Raw genomic sequence first — 23,335 nt, forward strand, 5'->3', positions numbered from 1 at the left:
CCACAATCAGACAACAGTATATTGTAGGTTTGCATGGCTGTTAGATGCAGCGGCACCACTCCCAGTAAATTATCATGGTGTTCGGAGGGTAGGGGGAGGATTAGTGGTAATTGCCAACTGTGACTGGGTGGGTCCTCTGTAGTCAAATGGTGAGATGGGGAGTGATTACTGGATTTTAAAAAGGGGCAGGCAAATTTTATGGGGGAGAGAAAAAAGGAAAATGTTTCCTTAACCACCTACCAGTATTTGCCAGTACCCCCCCCCCCCCCCCCCCACACACACACTCATTGATAAAATGAATACAAATTAAACATATTGATTTTTAGATCACTACCAATTAAATTGAGTCTGGAAAGAAGGGGACATTTATGGAACAAAGGCCCCAAGACAAGGTGTGATGATTATTACAACAAAAAAAGGAAAGACATGCCCCCTGGATATTTTGATGTGTGGACCCTCCAGAAAATATTATTTTACACTTTTGCTAGATAAAATGCATTGGAAAACTGGCAAATCCATTTTGATTGACACTCTGTTCTCATATTACTATAGAAGCCACACCACAGGCTTACTTGCAATTAATATTGAATGACACTAAACTTGGAGGTGGGGTGCATGTGGGATTCATATCCTTGACTAGTATATCTTGTGGTGGTATTGTTGCAAGATTCAATCTAGAATTAGCAACTGTTGCCAAGGCACCCATTTCCCAGGCAACCAGTGGCTGTTTACACACTTTCCTAATCAGTTTGTCCTGCATTGGCTAAGCTGGCTTCAAGTGTGCCAGTAGTATTTTATATAGACCAAAACCTACATGGACTAACACTGAATTACAGCATATTGACTTACACTATTTCATTTGTGCATGGGCAATTTTTTCTCCTTTTCAGGGCCTTTTGTGGACTATTGGAGGAAATGCATACAAAGAAAAAGCTTTTGTTCTGGACCTAAATAGCTGCATGCATAGCTGAAATCTAAAGGCATCAGTGCGCAACAAGACCAGCTCAAGATAAGGTCAGAGGTCATCACTTACTGCCTACCTACTTCTGCTAAACACTTGATTCTGCAAATTGCTCAATAGGACTACATTTAATGCATTTTGCGATATATTAATTAATCTAATTACTTGTTCTTAACATTTTTATTAGCTATAAAGCATAAAAGAATAAAACAATTTGGCAAATGTACTAGGCTATGAATACAGTAAAATACAATTTGCTTGAAATTGAGATTAAATTGCATTTTGTGAGTACATTTAAAAAATAAAAAATCTCAATAAAAAATCGAACAGACATGCAAGAAACTACAGTTAAACAGCCATACTTTTGAATCTTATCCATAGCTTTAGTTTCACACTCCAGTTAGTACTGAGTGCATGCTGAAGTGCCGCATGAGTCAGCTAACTCCTGTCTCCAATCTTGAACAGGGAGGGTGTCACAGACTGCGAGAAGGAGAGGGGTGGTCCGGTCCGGGTGCCATTCCCAATGGAAAAACTCCTGTTACAGTACTCCACTACTCCCACGATCTGGGTCAGCATCAGTGGTAAGTGATGTCATCTGAGAACTTGGTTGAGCCCTGCCCTCAGGGCGAGACAGGGGTGAGAGGGCTCCCGGAAGCCCAACTGGCCTGTGGAGACAACACGCCCTGGGTGAGCCAGAGCCAGGGAAGGACACAGGAGGAGGAGGTGGGAGACAGCGGGTCCCTGGCCGACAATAACAAGATACAGGAAGTGACATCAGAACCCAGTGAAGGGGTAGGCAAACTGCAGGAGGACCCACAGACAGGTCTCAGAGGTAACCAGGGGACGTCTGCAGCACGGAGGAGCGGGGAGGATGGAGGGCCAGGTGTGTGTGGAGAATGGTGGTATTCTGGTGGTTCAATTCAGGTTTTTTTTCTCATCAGGTTCTAAAAATCTAATTTGTCTGTTAAAGTTTTCTGATAATAAGTAACAGGAGAGGCATATAAACGACCAGTTAGTCATACAGTGGTGAACAGTTCTTATATGCTTTAGTGAACAAAGATAAAAGAAAAGCTAGAATACTGAAATGAAAAGGAATGTTCAAAATCAGCACTCAGGAACTACAAAGCTGATAAAAGCAATATTATTTCTTATGGTTTAGTAAACAAGACTTTCTTATCTAGAGTTGCCACCATTTTAGTTACAGTACATATTGACACTTTTTGAATAGAATTTGTCACTCGGCAGTTCAAGTGTGTAAGCTTGCATGTTCTGTACGAGTGTGTGTTTACTTGTGTGTATTTGAGGGTGTGTTTTAATCCATATCTCTGGGTGCGGCAGGTGTGTGTCTGGAAGAGCAGTGCTTCAGTGGGAGTAGGAGGAGGTCTTCCCCCAGGGGGGTGGTGTTACTACCGTATCCAGAAAGGGAGAGGGACAGGCGGACAGAGGAGCCCAGGGGCCCAGGGTCTTTCTTCTTCTTTGGAGGAGGTAACGGAGCGTCCATGTAAGTCACTCCCCTATTCCGATGAAGTGAAATGATAAGACAATTCAACTTAGGCCTTAATTCAATCTGTTGAGTGTAGCCATTTTTTGTATTGACTACTTTTATTCAATGTAGAGTAACCTCCTATTGTGAGAGCAGAGGATGGCAACGAATCTACGACAAGACTAGAGAGGACTTTAAACTCAAGTGGTGCGAGATCAAATCCCCAGTCACCTATTACAACTTCAAAGAAGGTAAGTGTACTATACAAGCTCATATGGTTCACTCCACAGAGGAATCAATACAGTTACAGTTACATAAAATGTTAATTCAGTCTTGAATATTTCATAATAAGAGGGAAATATATATCTGGGTTCAGTGTTTGAAATCTTGTTTCTTTTGTAGAAGACAACAGATGTAAAATGACTATATGAAGGAGAATGGTTTTGAATATGTCATCATGTCGTAGGTGAACAGCTCCTTTACCAGATCCCCAACAACAAGGTGCTGACCACTAAGATAGGCCTCCTTAGCAGCCTAAGGGAGTATGACCGCTTCAGCAGCAAGGTCAACCACGGTCGGGGACTGAGGTGAGGCATCTGAGACAAAGAATGTGCATAGGCCTCTCACATTATAGTCCTGTAAAATACTCTATCTCTATAGAGTAGTTACTAATGTCTACTTCCAATGGTTACTTCATCTAATGGCTACTTCTCTAATAACTTATGTTAGTTCCCTTTATTTATTTTTTACTTCACTAGGGTATTGACTTTCCTGGATCCGTTTTAAATCCAGTATTGAAAATAAGATAACACTTTAAAAAAGTGGACTATCCCTTTAAGTAATACAGTGACCTTTCATCTAATGGCAATACTTCTCTGCCTTGTAGGAGGTTGAAAATTGAGGATTTTTTCCCCACCACCTTCCGCATGGACATGAGAGATGAGAGAGAGGCTTTCTTTGCCCAGCAGGAAGGTAAAAATTGGCCTAAGTCAAATACAACGCCTCCAGTAACATGATAACATGTCAATAGTAGCACACTACAATACAGGTTCAACAAGATTCTGTAGGGGGCTACAGTTGAAAAAGTAACTTGTGCTTCATGGAAAAGACAATGAAGGCAAAAACAATGAAAAGAAATCATGCGTAACTGACAGATTTGTGTGACACAATAGTTGTCCTGGCGATTCGAATGTATTATTATTTATTTATTTTTATGTTGGAACGTTAAGGTACAGCACTTCAGTTCCCAGTAGGCTATTGTTATAAAATCACAAGAGAAACCTGTTGTGTTGCTATAGAGAAATGTTGGCAGAGGTCATGTCTGAGAGACAGAGAGAGACATGTAGTGAAAAGCCATGACACACACAGTCCTTTAACAGTGGCTACCGCCTCACTGTAGCAGGCTTTCCACCATTGCTCCTCACCTCATTTCAAAGCTGTTCATTTCAAAATTCAAAAGGCACTCACACATCTGAGCTATCTTTGTTGCAGGTGCATGGTAACAGTTGAATAACATGAGCAAAAAGAAAAAACCTGCACACTGCTTTTGCTAGTATCTTTAATTCTAAAAGTTAAAGGACAAATCCACTCAAAAACTACATTTTAGTATTTTTTCATTAGTCCATTGTTAATACAAACCCTGAATGTTTGCATGTCAGCGGTCAAGTATTCAGGATGTTGGACTTTCAAGAAGCAAAGCGACACTTTGCTTCTTGAAAATCCTATAATAGTTCCTTTAAGTTAAGAGGATGACAATGATACACCTGCATATTATAAATTGAAACAGCATCTCTCAAGCCTACGGAAAAATTACAACAATCAGGTGAAATATAATAACATGCATAATGACAACAATAAGGTTTAGTCTGCTTTGTGACATAAATAACTAATTATTGTGACATATACAGTACCAGTGAAAAGTTTGGACACACCAACTTATTCATGGGTTTTTATTTATTTATTACTGTTTTCTACATTGTAGAATAATAGTGAAGACATCAAAGCAATGAAAAAACACATATGGAATCATGTAGTAACCAAAAAAGTGTTAAACAAATCAAAATATATTTTTGATTTTTCAAAGCCTTGATGACAGCTTTGCACACTCTGGGATTCTCTCAACCAGCTTCACCTGGAATGCTTTTCCAACAGTATTGAAGGAGTTCCCACATATGCTGAGCACTTGTTGGCTGCTTTCCTTCACTCCACGGTCCAACACATCCCTAACCTTCTCAATTGGGTTGAGGTTGGGTAATTGTGGAGGCCAGGTCATCTGATGCAGCACTCCATCACTCTCATCTCTTGGTCAAATTGCCCTTACACAGCCTGGAGGTGTGTTGGGTCATGGTCTTGTTGAAAAACAAATGACAGTCCCACTAAGCGCAAACCAGATGGGATGGCGTATTGCTGCAGAATGTTCTGGTAGTCATGCTGGTTAAATGCGCCTTGAATTCTAAATAAATCACCGACAGTGTCACCAGCAAAGCATCCCCACACCATCCCACCTTCTCCTCCATGCTTCACGGTGGGAACCACACATGCAGAGATTTTATTTTATTTGACCTTTATTTAACTAGGCAAGTCAGTTAAGAACAAATTCTTATTTTCAATGACGGCCTAGGAACAGTGGCTTGTTCAGGGACAAAACTACAGATTTTTACCTTGTCAACTCAGGGACTTGATCTTGCAACCTTTTGGTTACTAGTCCAACGCTCTAACCACTAGGCTACCTGCCGCCCCTATCATCCGTTCACCTACTCTGCGTCTCACAAAGACACGGCGGTTGGAACCAAAAATCGCACATTTGGACTCATCAGACCAAAGGACAGATTTCCACCAGTCTAATGTCCATTGCTCGTGTTTCTTGGTTCAAGCAAGTCTCTTCTTATTATTGGTGTCCTTTTAGTATTGGTTTCTTTGCAGCAATTTGACCATGAAGGCCTGATTCACTCAGTCCCCTCTGAACAGTTGATGTTGAGATGTGTCTGTTACTTGAATTCTGTGAAGCATTTATTTGGGCTGCAATTTCTGAGGCTGGTAACTCTAATGAACTTATCCTCTGCAGCAGTTGCAAACCTGCGTCTTCCTTCCCAGTGGCGGTCCTCATGAGTGTCAGTTTTATCATAGCGCTTGATGGTTTTTGTGACTGCACTTGAAGAACCTTTAAAAGTTCTTGAAATTTTCTGGATTGATTGAACTTCATGTCTTAAAGCAATGACGGACTGTCGTTTCTATTTGCTTATTTTAGGTGTTCTTGCCATAATATGGACTCTGTCTTTTAACAAATAGGGCAATCTCTGTATATCACCGCTACCTTGTCACAACACAACTGATTGGCCCTAACGCATTAAGATGGAAAGAAATTCTACAAATGAACTTTTAACAAAGCACACCTGTTAATTGAAATGCATTCCAGGTGACTACCTCATGAAGCTGGTTGAGAGAATGCCAAGCGTGTGCAAAGCTGTCATGAAGGCAAAGGGTCGCTACTTTGAAGAATCTCTTTGCTTGACACTTTTTTGGTTCCTACAAGATTCCATATGTGTTATTTCATAGTTTTGACGTCTTCACTATTATTCTACAATGTTGAAAGAGTTTAAAAAAAACTTGAATGAGTAGGCGTGCCCAAACTTTTGACTGGTACTGTAGGTAATGTAGTCAGCAAAGGTGACATATAACTAATTTGTCTGCATAGTTCACATATAACTACAATGATTAAATGTCACTATTTAGAGATATTATAATAAGACATTTAAAAAAGCATTCCCACATCTGAGTTATATTGTTGCAGGTGAATGGGAATAATGCGAAAAGAGAAAGCACACTGCTCTTGCTCGTATCAGTAGTTTCATTCAAGTTTACATGAGATATTCTAATATTACCATGTTGCATTGCTAGGTAGGTGTGATGAGGAGACAAGCATGTGGATCTGTAAGCCCACGGGCCTCAACCAGGGGCGAGGCATCTTCCTCCTGAGGAGCCAGGAAGACGTCTCGGCCTTCAGACTCAAGCTGCAGAACATCGCAGAGAGCCAGTGCAACAGGACGCTGCCTTTTCGCTTGCCCCAGGCACGCATTGTGCAGCAGTGGGTGAACACTAGGGCTGTGAACGCTACTTTATAAGGATGTTCAGTACTGTATCTGCAAAACCAAAAGGAATTGCAGATTATACTATCATCAAATACATTCTATAATTCAGATTTTATTCGATGTGGTTATACTGTAGTAATTCTCCATGAATTTCAAAGCTGCCATTGTCTGCCATATTCAGTTGACGAATTGGATGTATTACTACATTTCTACCAACAGAGGGAATGCAAGATCTGTTTTTAAAAGAGCGATGTACTACAGACGGGTTGGTTTATTAGCAACAAAACCGACGCGTGCGCAACTATGTGGTAAAATAGATGTGTTGTCAACAATCTGTGCCAAAATGTGTTGGCACAGATTGTTGACAACATGTAAACTATATATAAATAAAGTTTCACATTGAGCACCTCATCTCTCAAATACATCGTTACAGTTGTTGGTTAGCTAGCTCATGAATTTGAGACATTTAGCATAGACGAATATCAATAACAAGATACAACGATTCCCCACATGGCAGTTTCCTGTCATTTTTGCTAGCTATTTGGCTATCCAGAATTACAACCACACATGGCTTTCTGCACCATTGAAGCGTGTGCATTGTTTTCGTGACGTGCTCAGCCTTGTATCTATTGAGACAAGGCTCTGGGCCTGTATTCAGAAAGAGTATGCGTGCTGATCTAGGATCCGTTTTTCCTTATCATAATGAATACGATTATTTGGACAGCGGGGACAATCCTAGATCAGCCAAGTGGATTATAATGTATATCTAATGTTTCCTCAGGTATATCCAGAACCCTCTGCTCTTAAAGGGGAGAAAGTTTGATGTGCGCTCCTATTTCCTCATTGCCTGCACCTCACCCTACATGGTCTTTTTTCGCCATGGTTACGTGCGCTTGACCTGTGACCTTTATGACCCCAACTCCCCCAACCTCTCTTCCCATTTGACCAATCAGGTTAGTAGAAAACATATGCTTCTCTTTCTTTGTTTACAAAATAATTTTGCCTCCCCTGAGCAGGATAGTGTTTTTTTGTCATGCATCTTGTTCTGGAGGCAGCTCTGCAGAGTGGTCACTAGCTGATTTTAAACCAAACTCTAACTACACTGTTAACCCTAATGTCTAACCCTAACCTTCAATGAAGACAAAAAGTAAAACAAAAAATATAATGAATCTTTACAATATAGGCAATTTTGATGTTGCAGTTGGCCTGTCTAAAGGGGAAATGCTCAGTTCTGCTCCAGGACAAGACTCATGACAATATATGTCAACCTGCTCCCCTGACCTGCACGTTTAGTCATATAAGCAGAGTATTACTATTTCAGAATTAGGTTGTCAACAGATGCATCTCCATAGGATATTGCATGAAAATAGACCAGAAACCAGGTCATAAAATAATGGTACCAATCAAGTCTCAAACTGTTGGCCCTGTAACAACAACTCTCCCTGGCCATTCATGTGTATCCTGGTCCCCCTTTTGTTTCCCCACAGTACATGCAGAAGAAGAACCCTCTCTACAGCGTGCTGAAGGAGGAGACCGTCTGGTCCATGGATCGATTCAACACCTACGTCAATGACAAGCTCAGTGTTGCCAAGGGTCTGCCTAGGGACTGGGTGCTTGGCGCTTTCGCCGTGAGTTTTATAGTTTTTTTTAGGTTTACATAACCCTTCAGGGACCAATTATGAAAGCATCATTGGTGTTATTTATAGTTAAGTGATGTGATTTTACTCCTGGGAGAGACTACAAACAACATCCTCTTCACCCACACCTTTGTGTCTGTCTGTTTGTCTGTTATCCATTCATTAGAAGCGAATGCAGCAGATCATGATCCAGTGTTTCTTCGCTGTGAAAGCCAAGCTAGATCGTAAACTGGGGTACTTTGACCTGATTGGCTGTGATTTCATGATTGACGATGACTTTAAGGTCGGCAAAACACCTCATTGGTTTTTAATGTAAAGTGTGTGTGAGTTTCAAAGTATCTGTGAGCGGTTGGTCAAACTAACAGTTGATGTGCTTGCTGTGCCTTTGTCTGTTCTCATCCAGGTGTGGCTGTTGGAGATGAACTGTAACCCAGCCCTCCACACCAACTGTGAGGCCCTGAAGGAAGTGATTCCCAGTACTGTTGTGGAAACTTTGGGTGAGCACACACTACCGTTCACATGACTGGCTTAATTAGTTCTGTTGGACTATGATATTACCTCAAGAATTTGACAAGATATCCTCAAATGCAGCTGATCTCAGAAATAAACTCAGTTCGGAAATACTTTTTTTGTCTTTGTAATTCAAGATAACGAGATGATGTATCGCCAGTTCCCCTTTAATTTGTTAGTTTGCCTGTGTGTGGCTTCTCTCTGTTTTTTTATTGGAGGGTTGAAAATAGCCTGATGTGTGATAGCTACTACCCAACTGTAGGCTAGTCAGCCCTTACAGCCTTATGCCTTATCTCCTGTAGATCTGACTCTGGAGATCTTCAACAAGTGTCGCTGTGGAATGAAGCTGCTTCCACTGGCCAGTCAGAGGGACTTTGTGCTACTGTATGATGGCGAGACTGCCCATGTCCCTGTTCTCAGCCGTAGGAGCAAAACAGCAGTACCCCTCCAAGCCCAGCACCCAAAGAGTGCCTCCACCCAAATGCCCTTCACCACCAGCAGGACTCAGAAGACCGAGTCTGTAACATCAGTGTCTCGGGAGAAGTCAGTGAGTGAAAACACATTTTCTCCTGTAGCCATGACGGCTGTCTTGGTACCCCTGACTGGCACTGATGCCACTGACCATCCTGCCCCTGTCACTACACACAATGATCCATCCCTGCAGACCGGTCCCAACCGACCCACAGGCCCAGCAGGGGCCCCCAGACCCCATCCCACCCACAAACCCAGTCCTCGGCCCCTCAAGCCAGCCCAAGCTCGCGTGGAGCTCCGGCTCAGCAAGTGCACCTGGCAGCGGCGATCGGGGAACTCAGAACATCGCAAGCCCCCAGATCTCCTGTGGGTGAAGAATACCTTCATGTCCCTGTCCACCCCGGCTCTAACTGAGGGCTCACGCTTCTCTGTGAGACGCCTGCGGGCCACCAAAGCCTGCCACCCCGACCAGGAACAACCCTTCTGCTACTCCCTGAGGCCCACCCAGTTCCGCTTGGCCAAGCCCGGCACCAGCGGCCCCGTGTGGACAGACAAACAGGACAAGAAAGGGGAACAGGAGGGAGGGAGGGGGCAGGAGCCCGGTGTAGACACACAGAGTGCAGCCAAGGAAGAGAAAGAGGACAAAGAGCACAGGGAGGAGCTGTGATATATTCACACTGAGGCACTCAGTCAAAGTATAGACTTAACGTTAATCATTTTGGTTTGTGGGTAACAATATGCATGGCTGAGGTTGGAACCTCGCCCTGAAAGGAATCCTACTTAGCTTTTTATTACAGAATATTTTAAATGAATAAAGTATGTTTATCCCCTGAAAAAACCCCAGATGATTCTGTCTTTTGATGCTTGAAATTTTTGAGGTGGCTTCAAAAATGCAATTGCACAACAGTATGACAACTGGTGAAATAGCACACGGGCAAATCTACGGTACCAGAGTAATACTGAGACTAAGATTGTTTTACTTGAAATGTATTATAAACAAAAAACAATGATTGCAAAGTAAGGCAATCTTGATACTACATTTTGAACAGAAATGCAATGGTTCATTGTATCTGTCTAAAACTTTGCACATATACTGCTGCCATCTAGTGGCCAAAATCTAAATTGCGCCTAACCTGGAATAGTACATCATGGCCTTTCTCTTGCATTTCAATGAAAGAAAGAAAAAATTTGCATATTTTTTTTCTTTGAATTAGCTTTTACCAGATATAATATGTTATATTCTAGTACATTAATGCCACATTTCCACAAACTTCCACAGAGTATTTCCTTTCAAATGTTATCAAGAATACAGCAAGATGACGCCGACAGAGATGGTCGCCTCACTTCAGGTCCTAATTTTTTTTATGTATTAGTTTATGTATTATTTTTTACATTGTTAGCCCAGGAAATCTCAAGTGTTATTACATACAGCCAGGAAGAACTATTGGATATAAAAGCAATGACAACTTACCAACAGGAATACGTCTTTCCCGAAGCGGATCCTTTGTTCGGTCCTCCACCCTGGACATGGGATCTTATCCCAGAGGTCAACCCAAAACAACGCGGTCGCCGCAGGAGAGGCAGACGGAGCGGCCTACTGGTCAGACTCAGAAGGCGAGCACATCATCCACCGCTCCCGAGCATATTACTCACCAATGTCTAATCTCTAGATAAAAGTGGACAAAATTAGGGCACGAGTTGCCTTCCAGAGAGACATCAGAGATTGTAACATTCTCTGTTTCACGGAAACATGGCTCACTCGGAATATGTTGTCAGAGTCGGTACAGCCGCCCGGTTTCTTCATGCATCACGCCGACAGAAACAAACATCTCTCTGGTAAGAAGAAGGGCGGGGGTGTATGTCTTATGATTAACAACTCATGGTGTAATCACAACAACATACAGGAACTTAAAACCTCTCGCCGCTCCGATCCCTTTGGCGGGATCATTTTCATCTACATCCGGTGAAGTGCAATACACCAAAACACAGCTTAATTTGTTGTTAACCTGTTTGGGGTGCAAGCCCGACCTCGGACCGAAAATGACACCCCTGCAGAGCGCGAAATTCAAAATCTATTTTTTAAAAATATTTAACTTTTACACATTAACAAGTCCAATACAGCATTTGAAAGATAAACATCTTGTCAATCCAGCCAACATGTCCGATTTTTTAAATGTTTTACAGAGAAAACACCACATATATTTATGTTAGCTCACCACCAAATACAAAAGTGGACAGACACGTATGAATTATGATTATGAAGTATGAATTATGATTGAAGTAGCATGCACAACCAACCGAAATAAACTAAAACCAACCTAAAGAGCCCAGAAAAAACGACCTCAGATGACAGTCATATAACATGTTACACAATAAATCTATGTTTTGTTCATAAAAAGTGCATATTTTAGCTATAAATCAGTTTTACATTGATGCTACCCAAAAATGCTAATACATAGCTACAGTCTGAATCCAGCCGGGAGTAGCCAGAGAAAATACATACACCAACGTCGGCTACTAATTACACCTCATAAAACATTTCAGAAAAACATATGGTGGATAACTAATGAAAGACAGATATCTTGTGAATACAGACAACATTTCCGATTTTTGAAGTGTTTTACAGCGAAAACACAATATATCGTTATATTAGCTAACATCATAAGCTAGCATAAGGCAGCATTGATTCTAGTCAAGCGCTAGCCTAGCATAGTTAGCAGAGTTAGCATTCAACAGTTCGACATATATATGAAAAAGCATCCCAAATTGGGTCTTATCTTTCTTGGTACTCCATCAGAATGTTGTAACGGGGTCCAATGTCCAGTAGAGTCTTTAGTTGGGTTCCAGAACGAATGATTTCCCTCTTTGGTTAGCTAGCACGGTAGCATTGCTGCGCCAGAAAGCGTTTCTTCAAAAAATTCTTCCGTCGTTTCACATCTAAAGTCCAGAATAAATTGCAATAATATAATTAAAGTATATTGAAAAAACACACTTTAGGATGATTTTGTGACATGTAGCAAATAATATCGTAGTCAGGCATCATATTCAACGTTATCTACCTTGTTCCAGAAGCCGAGATAAAATTATCCTTCGCGCCCGGATTTTTATTTTAACTGCGCAGGTCTCACAAGAAGTTCTGTTATTCAGTCCAGGGAAGAGATATTCGACTCCTTTCAATTCTCACTTCCGCATTACAGTCTGGCGAACGCCTCTGACGTGTCCCTATGGTCATAAGTCAAATGGCCTTTTATAGAGAAGGTCTTAAAGAGACACATCGCATTTTGGGAAACTCAATTCGGCTGGGAAAATGGCTGTAAAAATATTTCTGTTCGACTTAGAGAAACAATTCAAACCTTTTTAGAAACTACAGACTGTTATCTATCCAACAGTAGTAAATATATGCATATTGGAAAATAAAAAGTTTCTTAGGAGGCCGTTTGAAAATGTGCACACATTTTCCAGTTTTTTCAATATTCAGCGTGCAGCCCAAACAGGTTAATCCAGCCAGCATGTCAGATTTCTAAAAGGCTTTACGGTGAAAGCAAACCATGAGATTATGTGAGGACAGCTCTCAGCAGACAAAACATTACAAACAGCTAGCAGCAAAGTAGATTGATCACGAAAGTCAGAAAAGCAATAAAATTAATCACTTACCTTTGATGATCTTCGTATATTTGCACTCACGAGACTCCCAGTTACACAATAAATGTTTGTTTTGTTCGATAAAGATTCTCTTTATATCCAAAAACCTCGATTTTGCTCAGTAATCCACAGGCTCGTTCAGTCACAACGGGCATACGAAAATTCCAAATAGTATCTGTAAAGTTCGTAGAAACATGTCAAACGTTTTTTTAATCAATCCTCAGGTTGTTTTCACAATAAATAATTGATAATATTTCAACCGGACGGTATCCTTTTCAATAGAAGAGAGAAAGAAAAGGTCTCGCTCCCGGCGCACGCGCATGCACAAATCTGAGAACATCTGGCTATCCACTGACACGTGATCATTCTCGCTAATTTTTCAGAAAATAAATATAAAAAGCCTGAAACTAAAGTCTAAAGACTAAAAAAAAAAAATAATAATAAAAAAAAAAAAAAAAAAAAAAAGTCTAAAGACTGTTCACACCTTGTGGAAGCCATAGGGAAAGGAATCTGGTTGATATCCCTTTAAATGGAGGATAGGCTTGCAATGGAAAAGAGTAGTTTTCAGAAAAACAGCACTTCCTGGATGGATTTTCCTCAGGTCTTTGCCTGCTATATCAGTTATGTTATACTCACAGACAATATTTTGACAGTTTTGGAAACTTTAGAGTGTTTTCTATCCTAATCTGCCATTATATGCATATTCTAGCGTCTGGGCCTGAGGAATAGGCAGTTTACTTTGGGCACGATTTTCATCCAAACATCAAAATACTGCCCCTTAGCCTAAAGAGGTTTTAAGTCCTTTTGTTCACCTGACCTAGAATTCCTTACAATCAAATGCCGACCGCATTATCTTCCAAGAGAATTCTCTTCGATTATAGTCACAGCCGTGTATATCCCCCCCAAGCAGATACCTCGTCGGCCCTGAAAGAACTTCACTGGACTCTATGTAAACTTGAAACCATACATCTTGAGGCTGAATTTATTGTAGCCAGGGATTTTAACAAAGCTAACCTTAAGAACTAGACTTCCTAAAGGCTATCAGCATTTTGAATACGAGATACGGACTGCTAGCATTCTGGATTATTGCTACTCTAACTTCTGCAATGCATACAAAGCCCTCCCCTGCCCTGCCTTCGGCAAATCTGACCCTGACTCCATTTTGTTGCTCCCAGCCTATAGACAGAAACTAAAACAGGAAACGCCCATGCTCAGGTTCGTCCAACACTGGTCTGACCAATCGGATTCCATGCTTCAGGATTGCTTCGATCATGTGAACTGGGATATGTTCCAGATAGCCTCAGACAACAACATTGATGTATACGCTGACTCAGTGAGCGAGTTTATTAGCAAGTGCATCGAATATGTCGTACCCACTGTGACTTTTAAAACATTTCCTAACCAGAAACCATGGCTTGATGGCAGCATTCGCGCAAAACTGAAAGCGCGAACCATCGCTTTTAATCATGGCAAGGCAACTGGAAACATGACCGAAAACAAACAGTGCAGCTATTCCCTTCGCATGGCAATCAAATAAGCAAAGCGTCAGTATAGAAACAAAGTAGAGTCGCAATTCAACGGCTCAAACACGAGACGTATGTGGCAGTCAATCACGGATTACAAAAAGAAAACCAGCCCCGTCACGGACAACGACGTCTTGCTCCCGGACAAATTAAATAACTCCTTTGCACGCTTTGAGAACAATACAGTGCCACTGACATGGCCCGCTAACAAAGCCTGTGGGCTCTCCTTCTCTGTGGCCAATGTGAGTAAAACATTTAAACGTGTTAACCCTCGCAAGGCTGACGGCCCAGACGACATCCCTAGCCGCGTCCTCAGAGCATGAGCAGACCAGCTGGCCTCCGCAGTCTGTAGGGAGACCGGGCAAAGGGAGGAGACGACAGGACTTAGAAAAACCGATCCACAACGACCGTGGTGTCGTGGTGTTCCCCTGTGACGGAGGAAGATCGGTCAGGAAGTCCACCGACAGGTTTGACCAAAGCCGCTGTGGTACGGGAAGGGGTTGGAATTTCCCTCTGGGCAGGTGCCTAGGAGCCTTGCACTGAGCGCACACCGAGCAGGAGGAAACATAAACCCTTACGCCCTTGGCCAAAGTGGACCACCAGTACTTGCCACTAAGACTTTGCACTGTCCTACCAATGCCCGGATGACCAGAGGAGGGTGACGTGTGAACCTACCAGATCAATCTGTCACGAACATCGAATGGAACGTACACCCGTTCAGCTGGACACTGAGGTGGAGTAGGCTCTGAACGTGACGCCCGCTCGATGTCCGCGTCACGTTCATCGCTCCTCTGTATCATACAGCCGTGACAGTGCGTCGGCCTTAGTGTTCTGGGAACCCGGTCTATATGACATCGTAAACCTAAACCGGGGGGAAAACGTAGCCCACCTTGCCTGGCAAGGGTTCAGTCTCCTCGCCGCCCGGATGTACTCCAGATTACGGTGGTCAGTCCAGATGAGAAAAGGGTGTTTAGCCTCCTCAAGGTAATGTCTCCACACATTCAGAGCCCTGACGACAGCCAACAACTCCCGGTCCCCCACGTCATAGTTTCACTCCGCCGGGCTGAGCTTCCTCGAAAACAAAGCACAGGGGCGGAGCTTCGGTGGCGTACCCGAGCGCTGTGAGAGCACGGCTCCAACCCAAGCCTCGGACACGTCCACCTCCACTATGAATGCCAAAGAGGGATCCGGATGAGCCAGCACGGGAGCCGAGGTAAACAGAGCCTTCAGGCGACCAAAAGCTCTGTCCGCCTCAGCCGACCACCGCAGACGCACCAGTCGCCCCTTCAGCAGTGAGGTAATGGGAGCAACCACCTGCCCAAAACCCTGGATAAACCTCCGGTAGTAGTTGGCAAACCCTAAAAACCGCTGCACTTCCTTTACCGTGGTGGGAGTCGGCCAATTACGCACGGCAGCAAAGCGGTCACACTCCATCACCAACCCTGATGTGGAAATGCGATATCCTAGGAAGGAGACGGCCTGTTTGAAGAACAAACATTTCTCAGCCTTGACGTACAGGTCATGCTCCAACAGTCGCCCAAGTACTCTGCGCACCAGAGACACATGCGCCGCGCGTGTAGTGGAATATATCAGAATGTCATCGATGTAAACCACCACACCCTGCCCGTGCAGATCCCTGAGAATCTCGAGGATTGGAAGAAGGCTGGAGCATTCTTTAACCCGTACGGCATGACGAGGTACTCATAATGGCCGGATGTGGTACTAAACGCTGTCTTCCACTCATCTCCCTCCCGGATACACACCAAGTTATACGCGCTCCTGAGATCCAGTTTTGTGCAGAAGCTTGCCCTGTGAAATGACTCAATCGCCGTAGCGATGAGAGGTAGTGGGTAACTGTTCCCCACTGTAATGGAATTTAGACATCTAGTCAATGCACGGACGCAGACCTCCCTCCTTCTTCTTCACAAAAAAGAAATTTGAGGAGGCGGATGACGTGGAGGGCCGAATGTACCCCTGCCCCAGAGATTCAGAGACATATGTCTCCATAGCCACCGTCTCCTCCTGTGACAGGGGATACACGTGACTCCTGGGAAGTGCGGCGTCTACCAGGAGATTTATCGCACAATCCCCTCGTCGATGAGGTGGTAATTGAGTCGTTGTTGCACCGATGGAATCTCTACACACCTGCCTGAGCACTCCTCTGACCACCCCTTCAGAGCCCTCTGTTGCCACAAAATCTTGGGGTTGTGACAGGCCAACCAGGGTATCTCCAGCACCACGGGAAACGCAGAAGAATCAATAAGGAAGAGACTAATTCTCTCCCCATGACCCTCCTGCGTAACCATGTCCAGTGGAGCCGTGGCCTCCCTGATTAGCCCTGACCCTAATGGTCGACTATCTAAAGCGTGCACTGGGAAGAGCTTATCAATCCGAACAAGGGGGTCCCTAAACTATAAGCAAAACCACGGTCAATAAAATTCCCCGCTGCGCCTGAATCTACTAGCGCCTTATGCTGGGAATGTGGGCAAAACTCAGGAAAATAAATCAACACATACACGTGAGCAACAGGGGACTCTGGGAGAGTCTGGTGCCTACTCACCTGGGGTGACCGAACAGTGCCCTGCCTGTCTACTCGACTCCCAGAAGAGCTCCTCCAGCACCGGTCAGCAGTGTGCCCTCTACGACCACATCTGGCGCAGGAAAGGGCTCCTCCTCTGGTCGCCCTCGCTGCAGCACCTCCTAGCTCCATGGGCGTCGGAGCGGAGGTGCTGGGGGATGAAACTGACAGAGCTCGATCCGGACGTCCTCGGGTAGCCAGTAAGTTGTCCAGCCGAATTGATATGTCCACCAGCTGGTCCAAGGTGAGGGTGGTATCTCTACAGGCTACCTCCCGACGGACGTCCTCACGCAAAATACACCTATAGTGATCAATCAAGGCCCTGTCATTCCATCCCACCCTGGCAGCCAAGGTCCGGAACTCCAGTGCGAAGTCCTGCGCGCTCCTTGTCTCCTACCTGAGATGGAACAGACATTCACCCACTCGGCCCTCAGGTGGGAGGTCGAACACTGCCTGAAAACGGCGAGTGAACTCTGGGTAGTGGTCCCTCGCAGAGTCTACCTCATTCCACACCTCGTTGGCCACTCCAGGGCTTTGCCTGAGAGCCAGGAGATGAGGGCGTTCACGCTCTCACGTCCCGAAGGAGCCGGGTGATCGGTTCCCAGGTAGAGCTCCAGCTGGAGTAAGAACCCCTGGTCCCCGGCAGCCGTCCCATCGTACTCTCTCGGGAGCGCGAGCCGAATACCACTGGACCCAGGCTACGAATGAGAGGGTTGTGGGGCTGGTTGTAGTGTGGCTGGTGGAGGTGTAGGAAGGCCACCACCTCTCTCCCACCTGTCCATCGTCGCCATCACCTGATCCATCGCAGTTCCCAGACTTTGCAGTACTGCCGTATGTTGTTGAACGTGCTCCTCCGTTGAAATCGGGAGAGCGTCTGCTCCTACTGACTCCATAATAGCGGTGCGGGATTCTGTTGCGATTTCGTTCTGAAGGTAGGTAAGGAGTCAAGCGCAGGAGAGCAGAGATGTCAATGTAGCGTTTTTTAATAGGCATGTCCAAAAACGGTACAGGTACAATCACCCAAAAAACGCCCAAGACAATGGGAACTCAGTTACTCACGGAAGGAGAAAAAAACAACGCTCCTTACTATAATAAACACACGTGAATAAACTGAGGAAAGCCTCCACAAGTAACATGAACATAATCTCACACAAACCTAAGCGGGGAAACAGGGGTAAATATACACACAGGAATTAAAGCAAATGAAAACCAGGTGTGAATGAACCAAAGACTAAACAAAATGAAAAATTTATAATGGATCGGTGATGGATCGGTACTGCTCTATACCATCTACTGCATCTTGCCAATGCCGCACAGCCATCGCTCATCCATATATGTATATGTACATATTCTTATTCATCCCTTATATTTGTGTGTATAAGGTAGTTATTGTGAATTTGTTAGATTACTTGTTAGATATTACTGCATTGTCTGAAACTAGAAGCACAAGCATTTCGCTACACTCGCATTAACATCTGCTAACTATGTGTATGTGACCAATAAAATGTGATTTTATTTGACTATGCATATCCTTGCTTCAGGTCCTGAACTAAAGGTAGTTAGAATTGGGTATGTCATTTTAGGCGAAAATTGAAATTGTTTAAAGTAGTCTTTGTGTATAGCAGAAAATATACGGACCCGTGTATACCGTCTATATATTTATATATACAGTATATATATTTTATATATACTTTGTATATACCGACCCGTAGCACTTACGTCTGTTGCCATGAAGTGCATTGAAAGGCTGGTCATGGCTCACATCAACACCATTATTCCAGAAACCCTAGACCCACTCCAATTTGCATACCGACCCAACAGAACCACAGATGATGCCATCTCTATTGCACTCAACACTGCCCTTTCACACCTGGACAAAAGGAACACGTATGCGAGAATGTTATTCATTGACCACAACTCAACACCATAGTTCAACACCATAGTGCCCTCAAAGCTCATCACTAAGCTAAGGACCCTGGGACTAAACACCCCCCTCTGCAACTGGATACTGGACTTCCTGACGGGCCGCCCCCGTGTGGTAAGGGTAGGGAACAACACATCCGCCACGCTGATCCTCAACACGGGGGCTACTCACGGGTGCGTGCTCAGTCCCCTCCTGTACTTCCTGTTCACTCATGACTGCATGGCCAAGCACGACTCCAACACCATCATCAAGTTTTCCAATGACACAACAGTGGTAGGCCTGATCACCGACAACGATGAGACAGCCTATATAGGGATGTCAGAGACCTGGCCGTGTGGTGCCAGGACAACAACCTCTCCCTCAAAGTGATCAAGACAAAGGAGATGATTGTGGACAACAGGAAAAGAAGGACCGAGCACGCCCAAATTCTCATCGACGGGGCTGTAGTGGAGTAGGTTGAGAGCTTCAAGTTCCTTGGTGTCCACATCACCAACAAACTATCATGGTCCAAACACACTAAGACATTCGTGAAGACATGACAAAGCCTATTCCCCCTCAGGAGACTGAAAAGATTTGGCATGGGTCCACTGATCCTTAGAAGGTTCTACAGCTGCACCATCAAGAACATCCTGACTGGTTGCATCACTGCCTGGTATGGCAACTACTTGGCATTCGACCGCAGGGCACTACAGAGGGTAGTGAGTACGGCCCAGTACATCAGTACATCCAAGACCTCTATATCAGGCGGTGTCAGAGGAAGCCGCCCTGAAAAGTGTCAAAGACTCCAGCCACCCTAGTTATAAACTGTTCTCTCTGCTACCGCACGGCAAGAAGTACCGGAGCGCCAAGTCGAGGTCCAAAAGGCTTCTTAACAGCTTCTACCGACAAGCCATAAGACTCCTGAACAGCTAATCAAAAGGCTACCCAGACCCCTCTTTTACGCTGCTGCTACTCTCTGTTTATAATCTCTGCATAGTCACGTTAACTCTAACTACATGTACATATTACCTCAACTAACCGGTGCACTTGCACATTGACTCTGTACCGCAGTGGTGGGCCGTCAGGGCCAGCAAGGCCTTCTCTGCTGGCCTAAACATCATCAGAATAAAAAAAATGTTTTAATATATTTTCCCATAAATATGTATTAAATTATTCCCCAGAGTAAGAGTTATACTCTTCATTTCATAGCTTTCCTCTTGGTTGCACTGCTTCCAGCCCCAGGTTGAGATTTGGAGGGCTGGTCTTTATGTTATATCTTTTATCCAATCATATTCAGCCATCATGTGTTGCCAGGGGTCTAAAATCTGCCCTCAGGCCTTCAGAATCAACAGTGTGGGCGCTTGTAGCTTAAAGTGAATGGAAATGAAAATTTTGTGTCAACCAATCAGCTTTAGAGTTGGCTATTGTAAGCCTGCTGGCTGGCTCCAGTGTTACACAGGAGCCAGCTAGCAGGCGTAGTGCGTGCACGTCTTTTGATTGGATTACCAATATTGAGAGGCAGGTCCTATGGACAGGTCTATGCAGAACCTCAGAACTCGGAAACTGAATTTGATAAACGAATTAATTCGCGTACTACTAAGCTGTTTTTTCAACCCACAATGGCGGAAGGAGGAGAAGATATCAATTTGGTCGAGGATATAATTATAACGCCATTCTCAAGACGAACTTTTCAAGAAAAGTTAGACATTGTAAGGAGAGGTCACCCGACGCCGACGCTACAAAGCCTGTCACAGACGGGAAAGGGGTTAGTTCGCCACTTTCAAAGTTCCAACTACGAGCGCTATCAATGGCTCACAGGCTCCGAGAAGCACTGCAAATTGTACTGCTGGGAATGCCTATTATTTGCAAGTGATCGATTTGGTGTTTGGAGCCACACTGGCTTTGCAAACTTGAGTTGTCTAACCAAGGCAGCAACGAGACACCAAAGTATGGCTTGGCACTTACAAGCAATGGTGCTTTTGAAAACTTTTGGGGACACCCGAGTGGATCTATAGCTCAACGAACAAGCGCACAGGGCAATGGAGCTGCACAATGAAAATGTGAAGAAAAATAGGGAAATATTGAAAAGACTCATTGATTGTGTCATGTTTTTGGGTAAACAGGAACTTTCATTTAGGGGACACGATGAAAGTGCTGACTCCACAAACAAAGGGAACTACGTGGAGCTTCTTTCTTTTCTTTCTGAAAGCAACACAGATTTACAATACCACCTGTCCACTAACAAAGTGTTAATTGGGACGTCAGGCAAAATACAAAATTACCTAATTTATGCTATTGGTGAAGTGATGGGAGAAGAGATCAATAGGAGATTAAAAAAGCTCCCTTTGTTGCTGTTATGGTGGACGAGACAGCACAGCTCTCACTCGTCCTGCGTTATGTGACGGACACAGGAGTCAAGGAGCGATTTATCCGATTTGAAGATGTGACAAGCGGCAAGCAGCTGATGACATTGCCGCTCTTATTTTCCGTTTCTTGGAGGAAAATGAATGTAGTCTGCATAAAGTTGTTGCACAGTGTTTTGATGGCGCAGCAGTCATGGCATCTGGACTCAATGGGGTGCAGGCTAAAGTTAAGGAGAGGGCACCGATGGCCTTATTCATTCACTGCTATGCACATCGACTAAATTTAGTACTAACTCAAGGAGCCTCAAAGCTTAAAGAATGCAAGGTATTCTTTGCAAACCTCAATGGCCTTGCAGCATTTTTCTCACGATCCCCTAAGCGCACGCAACTGCTGGATGACATCTGCAAGCGTCGTCTTCCTAAGGTTGCACCAACGAGGTGGCAATATACATCTAGATTGGTCAATGCAGTCTTTGAAAAGAGAGTTGCCCTAAAGGAGCTGTTTAACCACTTACTGGAACATCATGATGACCATGACGGGGATACTGTGCTTATGGCTGATGGATTTAATGCACGTTTGGATGATTTTGAGTTTTGTTTTTTGCTTGAAACATTCAATGGGATTTTTAATTATTCGGATGTGCTTTTTGGAATTCTACAGAAACAAACTTTGGATGTACAATTCTGCCTGACAAGGGTGAACGAGTTTTGTGACACAATTAAGCGAGAGAGGCGCAGGTTCAGTCAAATCTACGATGACACAGCGCGCATCTTAAGTTCACCCAGCGCACGCAGAGGCCCAGCACAAGGCAACGCTGTAGGCTGTAACACAGTCTCACATTCAATTCGCCATATATGTACAAAATGTATTTCAGCAGATTTCGTGCGTTTTTGTGCATTTTTGGGGTGTTTTGGGGTGGTTCAATCCGTTTGAAAATACACGAATTTCAGTGCTACTTAATTCGTGCGAAAAGACACAAATTTAACCAGTAGGTGACACACAAGCCGTTGCAACAACCATGTAGACGCGATAATTAGTATTTCATTTTTGTTCTTCTTAATGGCTAATTCAACGTCATGAATATACAGAAATGTTGTTTAACCATGTTTTAAAATGTGTCGTTGTATGCCTATATGTACTGTTTTAGACTTGCTGAACAGAATTTTTGAGAAAAGACGCACATTTACCTGCGACTTAATTCGTGGGAAATATTGTTTTATTAATGCCAATGCTGTTTTCTGTGCTTGATTTCGCTTAATACTTTGGATACTGGTGCACTTGTAATCAGAACGCCTTTTTGTCATGTAGGCAACCATACACGATTTTCTTCATAACCCATTTCATATTTCGTGGAGCCTAAATTACACCATTTTCTTCATAATGCATGTATTACATGTTAATGTAAAATATTGAATTATGTTGGCTTACACTTATGGCCTTTCCAAGGCCTTTCCATACCTTAAGGGAACATTTTAGCACTCGCCATATGGTTAGTGAGAAACTTAAAGGTACGGTGCTTAAAGACACACAAAGCCTGCAATGGTATTGCCATTATCTCCAGGCCGTGCCGAGTTCAACGAGATGCCCCGCTTGACCGTAGCTAGCTCGGTCTGAGTGCAGCGACAGGGACAAGAAGAAGGACCCAAATGACCCTTTGACCTCAATTTCATATTTTTTTTGCTTTTGGGAGACAGAGAGAGAACCGTTAAGGTTAGAAGCACAATTTGACCTCAGGAACGTTCCTAAGGTCCTCCCGATCTGTGCAAGTCTAACATTGACCGTGTGGCATTAACCCTTAATAGTTAAAAGAAGGTGTTTACATCAAACAGTTTACAATGACATGTCTCCCCATAGGAAAACATTGCCTGCTCCCCTAAATTCAACCTGAAGCCTATGTGGGTTAATAATGCCTTATGAACCTGTGTTCGATGACAATCCATCAGGCCACTATGAGGTCTACCTGTGTCAATTCTAAGCTTCCCGGAGCAACCGGAAGTGGTTAAATCACCCTAAAAGTGTTTGCCATACCCAACCTGCAGTTTGAGAGAAATAGTGCATTCAACCCTATGTAAATCAGTGAGTTATTAACGTATATACTTAAAACTCAGGATTCTGGAAAAGCCCACTCCAATGAGGATATGTGTTTACTTTCAGCTTCCTGTGCCAACCGGAAGT

General features: G+C 43.9%; 1 protein-coding gene across 1 annotated transcript; it reads left to right on the forward strand.

Moving 5' to 3' along the window:
- Positions 1-1,549: 1,549 nt before the first annotated feature.
- Positions 1,550-9,965, forward strand: ttll10 (tubulin tyrosine ligase-like family, member 10). Its single transcript, XM_055932820.1, has 11 exons — positions 1,550-1,844; positions 2,276-2,462; positions 2,577-2,695; positions 2,911-3,031; positions 3,331-3,416; positions 6,342-6,528; positions 7,314-7,485; positions 8,020-8,160; positions 8,336-8,452; positions 8,573-8,666; positions 8,982-9,965. The coding sequence occupies exons 1-11, from the start codon at positions 1,550-1,552 to the stop codon at positions 9,815-9,817; spliced, it is 2,355 nt and encodes a 784-aa protein (XP_055788795.1). The 3' UTR covers positions 9,818-9,965.
- Positions 9,966-23,335: the final 13,370 nt, after the last annotated feature.

The sequence above is a fragment of the Salvelinus fontinalis genome, chromosome 8 (assembly GCF_029448725.1).
Source record: "Salvelinus fontinalis isolate EN_2023a chromosome 8, ASM2944872v1, whole genome shotgun sequence".
Lineage (NCBI taxonomy): Eukaryota > Metazoa > Chordata > Actinopteri > Salmoniformes > Salmonidae > Salvelinus > Salvelinus fontinalis.

Bases quoted from the DNA above. Each gene is read 5' to 3' on its own strand.
- ttll10 (XM_055932820.1), top strand. From the start codon at position 1,550: ATGTCATCTGAGAACTTGGTTGAGCCCTGCCCTCAGGGCGAGACAGGG. The intron at 7,486-8,019 runs GTTAGTAGAAAA...GTTTCCCCACAG, and splicing joins CTTCCCATTTGACCAATCAG to TACATGCAGAAGAAGAACCC. The intron at 8,453-8,572 runs GTCGGCAAAACA...GTTCTCATCCAG, and splicing joins TGATTGACGATGACTTTAAG to GTGTGGCTGTTGGAGATGAA.